The following is a 16,210-nucleotide window of genomic DNA, read 5'->3' on the forward strand; positions in this document are numbered from 1 at the left end:
CACATGCTCAAAAAGATATAGTTTTTAGCCGTAGGTTATGCTGAGGCTTTTATATATTTAATAATATTATTTTAAATATTTAATAGATTACTAAATTAGTTAAATAAGTAAATTTCAGTAAAGGATTATTATTATATTTTGTCCACATATAGATGTAAAAAATAGATGAAAAAAGTCTCTCCTTTTTAACATATTATCCTAAATTTATCTAAGTACTATATTTCACCTCTTAATATTATCACATGCACATATTTGAAAATAGATATACTATTTTTCACCTATTATTGAAAATGAAAAAGAAATCACTAAAAAATCCATCCACATAAATTTATCTTAACTTGAACAACCTCAAATTTCAGGTGTTTAAAAATAGCCTTGTCTCTCCCACACCACACATTTTGTAACAGAATTAACAGATTTTTAGAATTTTCTATTTCTTGTTGCCCTTCCTCATACTATATAAACAGAATTATGTTTTATCATTTCTCAAACCAGAGCCTTCGGGGTAATAATACCATCCAATAAAACAAGCCAGCAGCTACCCGAAGCGCTCTGTAATAAAACAAAATTATTTACATTTCAAATTTCTATAGCTTAAAAATATTCAACATCTTTCATATCCAAGATGACTTTCGGTTATAATAATAGCTCCGCCGCTGATGGTGCCGCTAAAAAGAAGAAGTTCGCGATCATCGGTGTTTCATCGATCATCCTCGTAGCCATGGTGGTGGCTGTCGCCTTCGGTGTCAACGCCGGTAAAGAGAAAACCGTTGCTAGTTCGACACCCTCGTCTGATATCTCCACGTCTTCAAAATCTATCGAGTCTGTTTGCCAATCTACTGATTACCCACAAACTTGTCAGGACAGTCTGAAGAAAGTCGCCGGCAACACCAGCGACCCACATCAGCTGGTTCAGGCTGGTTTTCAGGCGGCCATTGAGTCACTTAAAGTGGCCATTGATAACTCTACAACGTTGAAGGAGGTGGCCAAGGATCCCATGGCTAAGAAAGCTCTGGACAATTGTAAGGTGTTGATGAACACCGCTATCACGGATCTTGAAACTTCATTCAAACAGGTTGGAGATTTTGAGATCAGCAAAATCAATGAGTACGTTGCTAACCTCAAAATCTGGCTCAGCGCCACCATCACCTATCAACAAACTTGCTTGGACGGATTTGAAAACACCACCGGACCAGCGGGACAGAAGATGAAGGACATTCTGACAATATCTAGCCAGCTTACCAGCAATGGACTCGCCATGGTGGGTGGGCTCTCTTCAGTTCTTCAGAATTTGGATCTTGGATTTTCCGGTCGCAGGCTTTTGGAGCAAGGCGGTGATGATTTCCCAGCATGGCTATCTCCGGCTAGAAAGAGACTCCTTGCTCAGACTCCGGCAACACTCAAGCCTAACATCATCGTTGCTAAAGACGCAACTGGACAATTCAAAACCATCGCTGACGCAATCAAAACTATTCCCATCAACTCGCCAACTACTTTTGTTGTCTACGTGAAAGCAGGAGTGTACAACGAGAGCGTCACCATCGCAAGGACCATGACCAATATTTTGTTGATCGGTGACGGTCCTACCAAGACTAAGATCACCGGAAACCTCAACTTTGCCGCTGGAGTCCCCGCTCTGAATACAGCAACAGTTTGTAAGTTTACAAAACAAGTGAAATTAACGTTAGAAATATTTAATATTTTTCTTTCTAATTACTAACGAGTTAAATTAAATTTGTCAAAATTATTACAGCAATCAACGGAAACAACTTCATGGCCAAGGACATCGGATTTGAGAACACAGCCGGACCTGAAGGACATCAAGCGGTGGCATTGATCGTAGAATCTGACATGTCAGTCTTCTACAACTGTCAAATCGATGGGTTCCAGAGCACACTCTACGCCCACACCTACCGTCAATTCTACCGTGACTGCTCCATCAGCGGCACCATCGACATCATCACCGGAGACGCCGCCGCAGTTTTCCAGAACTGTAAGCTTGTAGTAAGGAAGCCAGAAGATGACCAAAGCTGTTTCATCACAGCTCAGGCAAGGAACAACACCCGTCAGCCAACAGGATTCGTCCTCCAAAACTGCACCATCTCAGGCGACAAAGATTACTTGCCCGTCAAGGATGTTAGCCCAGCTTTCTTGGGGCGTCCAGTGAAGGAGTTCTCAAGGACCGTCGTCATGCAATCACAACTCGACGGTATAATTGACCCCGCAGGATGGGCAACATGGATGGGTACTTTGGGAACCGACACTTGCTCATTTTCTGAGTATGAGAACAGAGGACCCGGTGCTACATTGACCGGAAGAGTTACGTGGAAGGGCATTGTGAAGCTGGCTCCTCTCGATGCTGAAAACTTCACCGCCGGCAAGTTCCTACAGGGAGACAAATGGATTCCGGCCACCGGAGTTCCTTACTCCGCTGGGATGATGGTAGTGTAAGAGAAGAGAAGGATTGTTTTGAGTATTTTTTTAACGTAGAACAACAACAACTGGGCAAAGGCATCGAATTTGCTTGTATTTCTGAAGGAATTCCTTCACAAGCAGAATACTGCTTTGCATCTCTAAGATTATTCATTCATTATGCAGATTTTGTCTCGTTGTTTTCTCTAAGAATATTATTAATATATTATTTTGAGAATTTTGTGTGGCAGTAAAACATTGATTAAGATAATGAGAAATTTAATACTTTCTTTTTACCATATTTTTATAGGGTATTGCTTTTATAATTTATATCAGAATTTCCTTTTCTTTTATTTTTATACAGATTTTATTAGCTCCCGCTGTTTACAGTCCTACTAAGATTTTATGCACTCCTCCTACTAAATAGTAGTGTTAGTGCAATACTGTTTTCAAATAAATCACTAAAAAATCATTTGCACAATACATTTATCAAAATTTTATTTTCAAAAATAAAATATTTGGTATCGTGTAGTCAATTTATACAAAAAAATATATTAAGACTTATTAAGTTTAAATATACATATAAAAAAATTAGTAAGTTAAAATAAAAAATTAATAAATATTTGTAATTGTATATCCTTGTAATTTTAATATCACATTAATTAGGTTATACAATTTTTTATTATCAAATTTTTAATGTAAATTAATTTTTCACATTAGTATCTTTTTTTTTGGTATGACCATGAGGTGTCCTGAACGGATTCCAATTATGAAACGGCACCTTTAAGCCTTTCACGTTCAGACTAATCCTCATTGGAGTCGGGTAGGTTTTTTGCGGGAGGCAAAACTCTGACCCCAAATTTTAAACGGCTGCATATATGACTGCGATTCGAACCCGCGACCTCACTTAAGTTAGGAGAGCGTCTTACCAACTCACCTGCGCCTTGGGATTACATTAGTATCTTAATTTAGATGTTAAATAGTTGGTATCGTATAGATATTAAATTTTTATAATGAGATTAAAAGTAGAGCGTGGTGTGGTTGATTCAATAAATTTTTAATCAAAATTTACTTAAATTATTTGGCCAATTATGAAATAAAAAGTATTATTAATTAACAATATTTATTATAATAAATTGAAGCTCAAGTATATAGTAACACTAGGTTCATGCTTGCGCGGTGTGCGGTTGAGATTAAATAATTTTACAATTTTTTAGTAATTAATATACAGTTCTAATGTTATTTTATATAATATTATTTTAAAATATATAACATTCAATTAATATGTATTTTAAGTTAAATAATTAATGTAATGTTATCAACTTAAATTTAAAATAAAATATAGTGGTTGATTTTAAAATATTACATGTATGTAACTTAGACCAAATTAAAATTATCAATTTATTAATATAAATCAAAATATATAATTTATTAAATTTTAGAAGAAAAAAATTCAACATATTAAATATCTTATAAATATTTAAAATATATTAAAACTCTTGAAATCCATTGTATTATAGGTAAGTAAGTTGTTGGAAATTAAATAAACCAAAAAGGAAAAGGGACGATAGTTATTTTCTAATAGAACGGTGGAAAATGGTGTCATGATCCGATTTTACGGACGAGACCGACGCTAGAAAATAAAAATAGTAACTTAAAAACTCAAAATAAGCCTAATTTTTTTTCGCATTTCCTAATATTGGGGAGCTGTTAATACTTTTTTTCTTCTTATAACAAGTACATATCTCGGATCATCAATTTACTCAACGTCTCAAGCCATACAGCTTGTAATAATAACAAGCGAGGCGTATATATGAATCCTTTATTATTTATACAAGGTCAAACACTAAAACTACTGCGGAATCTAAAATAAAATCTTTAAATCACATCCTCTCACTATAAGAAACTTGATTTTTGGAAACGTGAGTTGTCGTTGTGAAAACCTAAAATATGGTTATTAAAAGTTTTTAACAACGACAAATGTGGTTGTGCGTGTTGGCGTAATGTAATGTTTTTTATAACGACTTTTTTAAATAATTGTCGTTGCTATAACTTTTACAAAATCTATAAAATTGGTTGTTAAAAATTATTAGTAACTATAAAAAGTCGTCAAAACATTATAATATTAATTATTATTTTAATATGTTATATAATTTTATAATTTTTATAATTTAAAATACAATTATTGTTAAAATTTAATATTTTTTATTTTTTGATTGATATATTACAACAAAAGTAAAAATTATTTTTATAGTGAAGGGTGGGTTTCTTTTATAGTGAGAATGCATCATTCTCATTTTACTTATTTTCAATGTGGGATTTTAACTATTCCTTCTTTCTTTTAGCAACGAAATTATTTGTCGTTGTAAAATGATAATATTTAAAACGACACATATTAAATCGTTGGTAAAGCAAATAATTTACAATGACATGATTAGTCGTTGTAAAATAATTATCTTTAAAAACGATATAAATTAAGTCGCTGCTAAAAGTATAACTTTTAATAACGATTTTATTAGGCGTTGTAAAATATTTATATTTAGAAACGACATTAAAATAATCGTTATAAAAGATATATGTATTGTAACGATTTTAATGGTCGTTGTAATAGACCGTTGCTAAAACTCACTTTTCTTGTAGTGTCTTTACATGATACTACTTATGAATAAAACATTTGGAAGTGTTCTTTTAAAATCGCCTCTGCTTTTTCAGAAAAACGGGAGGAAACATCGGGTCAGTATAAACTATTGAGTTTGTAACATTTACTTAAGAATATTAATTAAAACACAATCGCATATCATGCACACCAAACACCGAGTCAAATAAAACCCCGACCCATATCTTAGATTCTTTTCTAATTGGTATCATTCAATCAATTATGTCCATATAAAGAGTGTGCAGTCCTGAGAAAATATAGCTCAACCGAGTTTACTGACATCTAACTCTTAGTCCATAAGTTGTGAGTTTCGAGATAGTTCGACCAAAATCTCTGTCCCGAAAGATTTATACTCAACCGAAAGAATTGTGTCTCCATTTATTTCCAGTTGATCTCTAAAGCATTAAAACACTTCGATTATGCCCCCAAACACCTTAATCTTACACAAATGATCCTGAAATAGCTCAAACAAAATAATAAGGTAATTGAGTTAAAAAGTGTAAGCAAATATGTAAAATCTCATAGTAAAATGACTAGGAATATAGGAATATTTCTACTCCTATTAGCGATAAATTAAACATTTAAAATATAAAGACGTTGCAGTTCATAATATTCAAAAATAAATAAACAAACTTACAGTTCTTTCGCTATATTTTTAAACTTTACCCTTTGTCATCATGATCCCGAAATTCAGAGCTTGTTGATCTATACATTATTCACGAATTAATATTCATAATTGACATTACAAAATTGGCTAATAATCACCCATGGCACCTCAATTTTAGGGGTACGGGCGCTAAACCCCCTGATGTTTAAAAACGGGCGCTAAACCCCCTAAGCTTTGTGTCGGCGCTCACTAAACCCCTTTTGGACGAAATATGACCAAAATACCCCTGGCGCCGTTTTTCCTGGTCAACTGACTTTTTTTCAAAAAAAAATAAATAAATAGTGGCGCCACGTCAGCTGCCACGTTACCAAACTACCCTAAAAAATTAAAACACCTAAAATACCCCTAAAACACCCAACCCAATCAAATCAAACCCAATGACATCCAACCAAATCACTTTCACCCGAACCGCCACCACCGCCGCCGCCGGGAAATTTTCCGGTCATCTTCTCCGATTCGAAGATGACCGGAAAATTTCCGGTCATCACCACCAGATCTGTTCCTCAAGAACAGATCGTGATCTGTTCCTCAGTGAGGAACAGATCCGATCTGTTCCTCACTGAGGAACAGATCGTTCCTCAGTTGAGGAACAGATCCAGATCTGTTCCTCTGAGGAACAGGTCCGGCGATCTGTTCCTCAGAGGAACAGATAAAGATGACCGGAAAATTTCCGGTCATCTTCAAAATGGAGAAGATGACCGGAAAATTTTCCGGCGGTGGTCGGGTGACGGGTCGGTTGGTGGGGTGGTGGTTGGGTCGGTTTTTGGGTTGATAGATTGGTTTATATTAAATTGGGTTGGTTTGCTTTTTTTTTTAAATTAAATTAGGGGTATTTTGGGTTTTTCAAATTTTTAAAATATATTTCTGACGTGTCAGATGATATGACAGTGTCAGAATTTTTTTTTAAAAATGTCAGTTGACTGAAAAAACGGCGCCAGGGGTATTTTGGTCATATTTCGTCCAAAAGGGGTTTTGTGAGCGCCGACACAAAACTTAGGGGGTTTAGCGCCCGTTTTTAAACATCAGGGGGTTTAGCGCCCGTACCCCTAAAGTTGAGGGGCCATGGGTGATTATTAGCCTACAGAATTAGAAATTCTAATTCTAGGATTGACCTTTATACTCAAACCACATTATCCAACAACACAACTAATTCATCTTTACACTCATTTCATAACTTGTTGATTGATTATTGATTTGAGATCTTGTTTCAAAACACTTATCTCATTCTCGTCGACCGAATTCATAAAATCTAGGTCTGACGCTCAAATTCCGCTTTCATTTAAAAATATACTTTTCATATTGCAACATTTTTCGGCTGAGGGTACACGCTCTCTAGGCCTGGTTATATCAGATCATTGTGATTTAATTTCAAATATAAAGTTATAACAAAAGTATCAATAAATTCATCGGAGCTCAAAATCCGACAATACCAAGTTAATCTGAATTTTTGATTCATTACCTCGTACCAGTAACAATCCGTAGTCGCCTTTCAAATAATTTGCTTGTTAAACCCATTCACCCGTTTTACTTTTAAATCGATAACTCGTATTAATCTAGACTCGGTTATCGATATCTCTTTTATCACAATAAAATCATGAGAGAATTAGCTAATTACCTAAATTAGGAAAATATTAGCATTTGCTAACCCTATAAATTTAACTTGATTTACATACCGCAAGTGTGTCAGCCACTTATTTTTTTACCCTGCCGCTTTATTATTTATACTCCACTTATACCTAACATGTTTTATTCAGTTTCTTCTTCTTCTTTTTTTCTTCTTCTCTTCTTCAGCTCATTTAAAGAGAAAAAAACAACAACAAATCAACAATTAAATTTAAAATCTTCAATTCATAACAATTCAACAAATTGATTTCTCTAATTCTATCATTACTTTTTAAAAATTTATTGTGAATTTCAAATTTAATTTCGATCCGCTCGAATTTTCAATTTGTAATCAAATAGTTTAAAATTTCACTTCGAATTCAAATCTAACGATCATAACTTTCTTCAAAAACAAAGAAAACTGTAAATTATTAATTTATTTGTTCTCATTAAAAATCTATTAAAAACGGTTTCAAACGGTTTCAAATACAATTTCAATTGCAGTTTCAAACCGTTTACAAAGGTTTCAAACAGTTTAATACAATTTCTAAAAAACGTTTTCAAACAGTCTAAAAATAACAGTTTCAAACAATTTCAAAAAAACAGTTTCAAATCGTTTACAAAGGTTTCGAACATTATAAAACAGTTCAAACCGTTTACAAAGATCTCAAACAGTCTAAATCAGTTTCTAAAAAATACTTTCAAATAATCTAAAAAATAACAGTTTCAAACCGTTTACAAAGTTCTCAAACTGTCTAAAACAGATTCTAAAAAAATACTTTCCTATAGTTTATAAAATAACAATTTCAAATAGTATCAAACAGTTTCAAACCGTTTACATAAAAAAATAACAGTTTCAAAAAAACAGTTTGAAACCGTTTACAAAGGTTTCAAACAGTATAAAACAGTTGCAAACCATTTCCAAAGATCTCAAGCAGTATAAAACAGTTTCTAAAAACACTTTCAAACAGTTTAAAAAATAACAGTTTCAAATAGTATAAATTAGTTTCAAACCGTTTACAAAGCTTTCGAACAGTATAAAACAGTTTCGAGAAAACAGTTTCAAACGATTTCTAAAATTAATTTAAAACATTTAAAAACCAGGTCAAAATATCATTAATGAAGTACATTACGATTTTTTCAAAAAAAAAATGTAAAAAAATTCTAAAAAAAGATGCTACAATAATTTAAAACAACATAGAAAAAAAGTAGAAGAAGAAGAAGAAGAAGAAAAGGAGAAGAAGAAGAAAAAAAAAGAGAAGAAGAAGAAGAACTTTCTCATCTATTACCATCATATTATCTCTTAAACTCTTCTTTTATTCAATTTTTTCTGTCTTAGAGTTCATTTGTATAATGTGAAAAATAGAAAAAGCAGATTCGAAAAAAATGAAAAAAAAAAGTGCAGAGGAAAAAAGAAGAAGAAGAAGAAGAGAGAGAAAGAAGAGAGAGAAAAAAAGAAAAATGAGAAGGAAGAAAGAGAAACAGGAGAGAGAAAAGAAAAAAACGAAAAAAAGGAGAGAGAGGAAAGAGATAAAGAGGGGAGAGAAAAAAAAGGAAAAATAAAATAGGGAAGTATAGGAGAATACCTAAAAAACTAAAATATTTGTAAATTTACCTCAAAAACTGAAAGTTTATAAGCGTACCTAAAAAAAAAAATTTATTTTTTTACTCCGCAATTTATTTTTTTACTCCGCAGTTTCAAACGGTTTCAAATATAGTTTCTAATAGAGTTTCAAACGGTTTCATAAAAATAGAGTTTCAAACGGTTTCAAATACAGTTTCAAAAAACACAATTTGAAACTGTTTTATAAAAACGTTTCAAATAGAGTTTCTAATAGAGTTTCAAACGGTTTCAAATAGAGTTTCAAACGGTTTCAAATAGAGTTTTAAACGGTTTATAACGATTTCATAAAAGAGTTTCAAACGGTTTCAAATACAGTTTCTAATAGAGTTTCAAATGGTTTATAACAGAGTATTTTTAAAAAACTTTGACATCTTTGAAACCGTTTATATTACAGTTTCAAATAGATTAAAAAAAACGGAGTATTTTTACAAATTTTTTCAGAGTAAAAAAATAAATTTCGGAGTAAAAAAATAAATTTTTCGAAAAAAAAGGTAGAAAAATAAGTTTTCAAAAAACGGAGTATTTTTACAAATATTTTAAAAAACGGAGTATTTTCTGCAAATTCCTCAATAAAATATGCATGTGTTTAAAAGAAGGAGAGTAAAAATACAAATAAGTTATTTTGCTAATTGAGGTACAACTAAAAGCAATAGAAAAATAAAATAAAAAAGTAAATTTTTGAAATTGAGACATTTAGAACAAATAAGTTAAAAAAAGAAGTGTTTTGTGCAAATTCCTCTAAAATCATATCATAAGCTAAGTTTGGAACTCCTATATTCATCCGCAAGTACGCTATGTTCAGGGTTTTTTCCCAAAAAATTGCCACAATAAAAAGTTATTCCCAAATAGTTCCTGGGGCATGAATCCGCAAGTCACACTTGCGGATTCGTGCATGAATCCCCCTTAATCTTAATTAAGGGGGAGCTAAACTGATTTCTATGAAATCAGTAAAACAAAGGTGTCCGCAAGTATGACTTGCAGACACCTTTGTCCAATGGGTTTGGGTGTGCTGAAAATGCACACCCAAACCCATTCTTTTTTATTTTTTTTAAATTATAAATTTTAAAAAACAAAATTTTTTATCCCTTATTCAATTTTAAAATAGAATATTAACCACTAGAGTGTTTTCGGTTTAAATTTAAAATTTTATAATTTGCAAATATCAGAGAAAGCGTCGAAATTTTAGAAGTGGGCAGCGTACTATTTGCTTGAGGCTACAAGAGGTTAGTGAATGTTTTATTTACTTTAGTTTTAAATATAATTTGTTAGTTAGATGTTAAAAATTAGTTTAAATTAAAAAACTTTAAATAATTTATTGTAACTGTGAATACTAAGGTTAGTCAAATATAGAAAAATATTAAAAAATTTAGTATATTATTTTAATGTTTAAAAATATTAGAAAACCCTAATTGTTAAAATTGTTGATTTATTATTTAGTATTTGTAAAATGGTAGATATTATAATTGTTAAAATTGATATTAAATAAAAATTGTTAATAAAATGCTAAAACCAAGTATAATTTAAAAAAGTTTTATAATTTATAATAAAATGTTAGAGATTAGTCAATTTTAGAATATTTTTTCTATTTTATTTAACTTTTAAAAAATATTAGAGAATTATAATTTTTAAAAGTTAAGTTAATTATATATTTTTAGTAAAATGTTAGAAATAATTGTTATAATTATTTATTGTTAGTAAAATGCCGTTAAAAAATGCTTTGCATTTGAAATTGCTACCATAATCTATGGACAAATACTAAACATGTGAGTGATACCTCGCGTCACCGACGGACTCAGCAGGGTTATCACATAAGGACCCGAACCATTTGGGAATAACTTTTGGAACCCAGTTTTTTAATTTAAACTAATTTTTATCATCTAAGTAACAAATTATATTTAAAACTAAAGTAAATAAAACATTCACTAACCTATTGTAGCCTCCAGTAAATAGCACGCTGTCCACTTCTAAAATTTTTACGCTTTCTCCGATATTTGCAAATTACAAAATTTAAACCGAAAACACTCTAAAAATTAATATTTTATTTTAAAATTAAATAAGGGATAAAAGTTTTTATTTTTTAAATTTATAATTTAAAAAAAAAAGAGTGGGTTTGGGTGTGCATTTTCAGCACACCCTTACCACCAATATGGACAAATACCTTTGTTTTACTGATTCCCATTAGCTCCCCCTTAATTAAGATTAAGGGGGTTTCATGCATGAATCCGCAAGTATGACTTGCGGATTCATGCCCCAGGAACCATTTGGTAATAACTTTTTGTAATGGCAATTTTTTTGGGAAAAAACCCCTATGTTCACTTTATGTCAAATTCGTCGAAACTTTGTCATTGACATAAAAATTATCGAATTTTATGAATTTCACCGATTTCATTTAAAAGAAATGATTGAAACTGTCATTAATTTCTTAGCTTAGAAGTTACATTCCTTATACACTTTTAATTATCTTTAATAGTTATAAAATATTAATTATTTATAAATTCTACACGACCTAGTTTTAATGAAAATTGATAATGTAATTAATACTATATTTTCTAATTGTTCTTTTAAAATTGCTAATTTAGTTATTTGATAATTAATTTTAAATAAAGGCTTATTCACCAAAAAATGTCAAACATTTGTGTCTCGAGTCAGATTTAGCCAAACCTTTAAAAACCACCAGATTTAACCAAACCGTATATGTTATGTGTCAATTGTAGCCACTTTTGAATCGAATCAAAATTGTTGCCCACATGTCATCCATGTCACCTCCAACTCAGTAAAATTTATTGACATGGCACGTTTTAAACCACTAACCAAACTTAATCAAACCAAATAATAAACCAAAAAAAAAAATCAAACCCAACTAAATCAAATTAATTATTAATTAATTACTAAAATTCATATTTCAATTATCTCAACATTATAATATTAAAAAAAATTCACCGTCATTTTAATTAATTTTATTCAATCAAAAATCCGCCGCCACCGAGACACATACGAAAAACCGACCGCCGGAATAATTTTTCAACATAATTTCTAAAAAAAATAATAATTTTTTTATTTTTTTTATCGAAAATTCAGACCCACCGTGGTGATGGGTCTGTTTGAGAACAGACCCACCGTTACTGGTGCGTCTGTTCTCATAGACCCACCGTGGTGGGTCTGTTTAGGGTTTAAGATTTTAGGGTTTAGGATTTTAATAACATAATTTAGGGAAAAAATTCGAGGTAATTAAATTTTTTTTATATTAATTTTATATGATTTAATTTATATTTTTTATTTAACTAATTAAAATTTATATAGAAAATTAATTAAAATTAAATTTAAATAAATTTATTAGTCGGCGTGAATTTTAATCGGAATAAAATAAAATGTTGAGATAATTAATATAATTTAAAAAAAATGAATTGATTTAATTTAGTTGGATTTGATTTTGTTAGATTTAGTCTTTGGTTTGGTTAGGTTTGGGTTATTGATTTGCAATGTGCCATGTCAGATAGTTTTGCTAAGTTGGCAGTGACATGGATGACATTTAGGCATAAAATCCGGTTCGATTTAAAAATGGCTGAAAAGGAAAGACAACATATGAAGTTTGGCTAAATATGGTGGTTTTTAAAAATTTGGCTAAAATTGACCAAACCGCAAAAGTTTGGCATTTTTTGATAAATAAACCTTAAATAAATACAATGTTTAATAGTTTATTTTTAGGGAAATTATTTTGTTTATGAAAGAAAGCAGAAAGTACACGGATAATTAGCGATTACTTTTTACAATTACATATTCCTTAACTCAATAGTCCTCAAATAAAATTCTATTAACTCTTATAACAAACCCTGAGAACGTAGATTAGGGTTAGCATGAACATATTAAAACAACTAACTCAATTAGCCGGACACTATCTTCTTTTCCATGAAAACCTGCATGAGGAAAACTGAAAGATACATAAGTTAAGAGAAAATTTGTATAAGTTAGTTTTCAATTATCAACATAAGTCTCGGCAAGAACATCCATGCTATTTCTACCAACCTTTGTAATAAAATCATAAATTCTTGTTGGAAGCAAACCAGCAAATATATGGTCTTCAAATACTTGTTCACTCTCGTCAATATCTTAAAATAAAGGGTAGCATATTGCTCTTTTATTTCGTAAGGTCACAAAAACTGTAAATTGATTGAAAACGATAAAGAAGTAAAGTCGAAATATCTCTAAATTAAGTTAAAACGATGAAGGAATTACTTACTATAATATTAGCATGTAAATTTTCTATTTAAACTATTGTATTAGAATTAGACTCTTATATAATTTATATGCTTTGTTTTAGAGTTAGAATACTCTATTCGGTTAATACTTTATATTAGAGTTGGAATCATATTCATTTTTATATTCACTATATATTAGAATTAAACTTGTATTTAACTTCGTGATTTTAATTATTAAAAGTTGATATTGTAATATTATTTTTATTCCATATAATTATAGATAGATAGATATACTATTTTATACCAAAACTTATATAAGGTTCAACTTGTCTAATATAGGAAAGGTTGAGCTTTTAGTAGTTTTTTCTTGTTTTAACCTAAACTGTGATTTAGGTACTTAATTGCATTTAATTTATTTTTAGAATAAACTTTAGTTAGAGTACTATGCATTTTTTTTTTGTGTTAATATGATATTTTAATGTCAATGAATTATCATCATTACTTTCTAAATTTCTGAATGAATGATACTATAATGATATTGGATATTTTATTTTATTTTGTAATCCTTATAATATATAATAATTTTTATTATTGTATTTTTATTAAATATTTATAAAATTAGTCGCTAGGGAATAATCAAATGTGTTTCTATTAAACAAAACTCCAACAAAAAAAGAACTAATAATTCAATAACATTCTTAGAGAAAACAACGAGACAAAATCTTCGTAATGAATTGTACAGATATTCTGCTTGTGAAGGAATTCCTCCACAAAATTCGAAGCTTTTGCCCGTTGTTGAAAATCCTCAAAACAATTTGTGTGTTCCGTTCCTCCTTTACTTCTCTTACACTACCATCATCCCAGCAGAGTAAGGAACTCCGGTGGCCGGAATCCATTTGTCTCCCTGTAGGAACTTGCCGGCGGTGAAATTTTCAGCATCGAGGGGAGCCAGCTTCACAATGCCCTTCCACGTAACTCTTCCGGTCAGCTTAGCACCAAGTCCTCTGTTCCCATACTCAGAAAATGAGCAAGTGTCGGTTCCCAAAGTACCCATCCACGATGCCCATCCTGCGGGGTCAATTATGTCGTCGAGTTGTGATTGCATGACGACAGTCCTAGAGAACTCCTTCACTGGACGGCCCAAGAAAGTTGGGCTAACATCCTTGACTGGCAAGTAATCTTTGTCGCCTGAGATGGTGCAGTTTTGGAGGACGAATCCTGTTGGCTGACGGGTGTTGTTCCTTGCCTGAGCTGTGATGAAACAGCTTTGGTCATCTAGTGGCTTCCTTACTACAAGCTTGCAGTTCTGGAATACTGCGGCGGCGTCACCGGTGATGATGTCGATGGAGCCGCTGATGGAGCAATCACGGTAGAATTGACGGTAGGTGTGGGCGTAGAGTGTGCTCTGGAACCCATCAATTTGACAGTTGTAGAAGACTGACATGTCGGATTCTACGATCAATGCCACCGCTTGATGTCCTTCAGGTCCGGCTGTGTTCTCAAATCCGATGTCCTTGGCCATGAAGTTGTTTCCGTTGATTGCTGTAATAATTTGACAAAATTGAATTTAACTCGTTAGTAATTAGAAAAAAAAATATTTAATATTTGTAACGTTAATCTCATTTTTTTTATAAACTTACAAACTGTTGCTGTATTCAGAGCGGGGATTCCACCGGCAAAGCTGAGGTCTCCGGTGATCTTAGTCTTAGTAGGACCGTCACCGATCAACAAAATATTGGTCATGGTCCTTGCGATGGTGACGCTCTCGTTGTACACTCCTGCTTTAACGTAGACAACAAAAGTAGTTGGCGAGTTGATGGGAATAGTTTTGATTGCGTCAGCGATGGTTTTGAATTGTCCAGTTGCGTCTTTAGCAACGATGATGTTAGGCTTGAGTGTGGCCGGAGTCTGAGCAAGAAGTCTCTTTCTAGCCGGAGAAAGCCATGCTGGGAAATCATCACCGCCTTGCTCCAAAAGCCTACGGCCGGAAAATCCAAGATCCAAATTCTGAAGAACTGAAGAGAGCCCACCAACCATGGCGAGTCCATTGCTGGTAAGCTGGCTAGATGTTTTCAGAATGTCCTTCATCTTCTGTCCCGCCGGTCCGGTGGTGTTTTCAAATCCGTCCAAGCAAGTCTGTTGATAGGTGATGGTGGCGCTGAGCCAGATTTTGAGGTTAGCGACGTACTCATCGACTTTGCTGATCTCAAAATCTCCAACCTGTTTGAATGAAGTTTCAAGATCGGTGATAGCGGTGTTCATCAACACCTTACAATTGTCCAGAGCTTTCTTAGCCATGGGATCCTTGGCCACCTCCTTCAACGTTGTAGAGTTATCAATGGCGACTTTAAGTGACTCAATGGCCGCCTGAAAACCAGCCTGAACCAGCTGATGTGGGTCGCTGGTGTTACCGGCGACTTTCTTCAGACTGTCCTTACAGGTTTCTGGGTAATCAGTAACTTGGCAAGCAGACTCGATAGATTTTGAAGACGTGGAGATATCAGACGAGGGTGTCGAACTAGCAACGGTTTTCTCTTTACCGGCGTTGACACCGAAGGCAACAGCCACCACCATGGCTACGAGGATGATGGATGAAACACCGATGATCGCGAACTTCTTCTTTTTAGCAGCACCATCAGCGGCGGAGTTATTGTAAGTCATCTTGTACGAAAGAGGTTGAATATTTGAACTACAGAAAATACTACAGAAATTTGAAATGTAAATAATTTTGTTTTATTACAGAGCTCTTCGGGCAGCTGCTGGCTTTGTTTTATTAGATGGTATTATGCCCCGAAGGCTCTGGTTTGAGAAATGAAATGAACATAATTGTGTTTATATAGTATGAGGAAGGGCAACGAGAAATAGAAAATCCTAAAATTATGGTAATTCTGTTACCAAATGCATGGTGTGGGGGGAGACAAGGCTATTTTTAAACACCTGAAACTTTATATGTGGATCGATTTTTTAATGGGTTCTTTTTCATTTTCAATAAATGGTGAAAAATAGTAAATCTATTTTCAAATTTATATATGTGATGCGAGAATATTAATAGG

General features: G+C 32.4%; 2 protein-coding genes across 2 annotated transcripts; one reads left to right on the plus strand and one right to left on the minus strand.

The window, feature by feature from the left end:
- The first annotated feature begins 481 nt into the window (after positions 1-481).
- Positions 482-2,650, plus strand: LOC126669038 (putative pectinesterase/pectinesterase inhibitor 28). The gene is made up of 2 exons (XM_050362316.2): positions 482-1,655; positions 1,754-2,650. The coding sequence occupies exons 1-2, from the start codon at positions 626-628 to the stop codon at positions 2,449-2,451; spliced, it is 1,728 nt and encodes a 575-aa protein (XP_050218273.1). The 5' UTR covers positions 482-625; the 3' UTR covers positions 2,452-2,650.
- Positions 2,651-13,790: 11,140 nt separating this feature from the next.
- Positions 13,791-15,968, minus strand: LOC126669039 (putative pectinesterase/pectinesterase inhibitor 28). Its single transcript, XM_050362317.1, has 2 exons — positions 14,798-15,968; positions 13,791-14,699 (listed from the first exon to the last, which is right to left on the minus strand). Exons 1-2 carry the CDS (start codon positions 15,816-15,818, stop codon positions 14,002-14,004), a joined length of 1,719 nt encoding a protein of 572 aa, XP_050218274.1. The 5' UTR covers positions 15,819-15,968; the 3' UTR covers positions 13,791-14,001.
- Between the last annotated feature and the right edge of the window lie 242 nt (positions 15,969-16,210).

Source organism: Mercurialis annua, linkage group LG2 (genome assembly GCF_937616625.2).
Source record: "Mercurialis annua linkage group LG2, ddMerAnnu1.2, whole genome shotgun sequence".
Taxonomy (NCBI): Eukaryota; Viridiplantae; Streptophyta; class Magnoliopsida; order Malpighiales; family Euphorbiaceae; genus Mercurialis; species Mercurialis annua.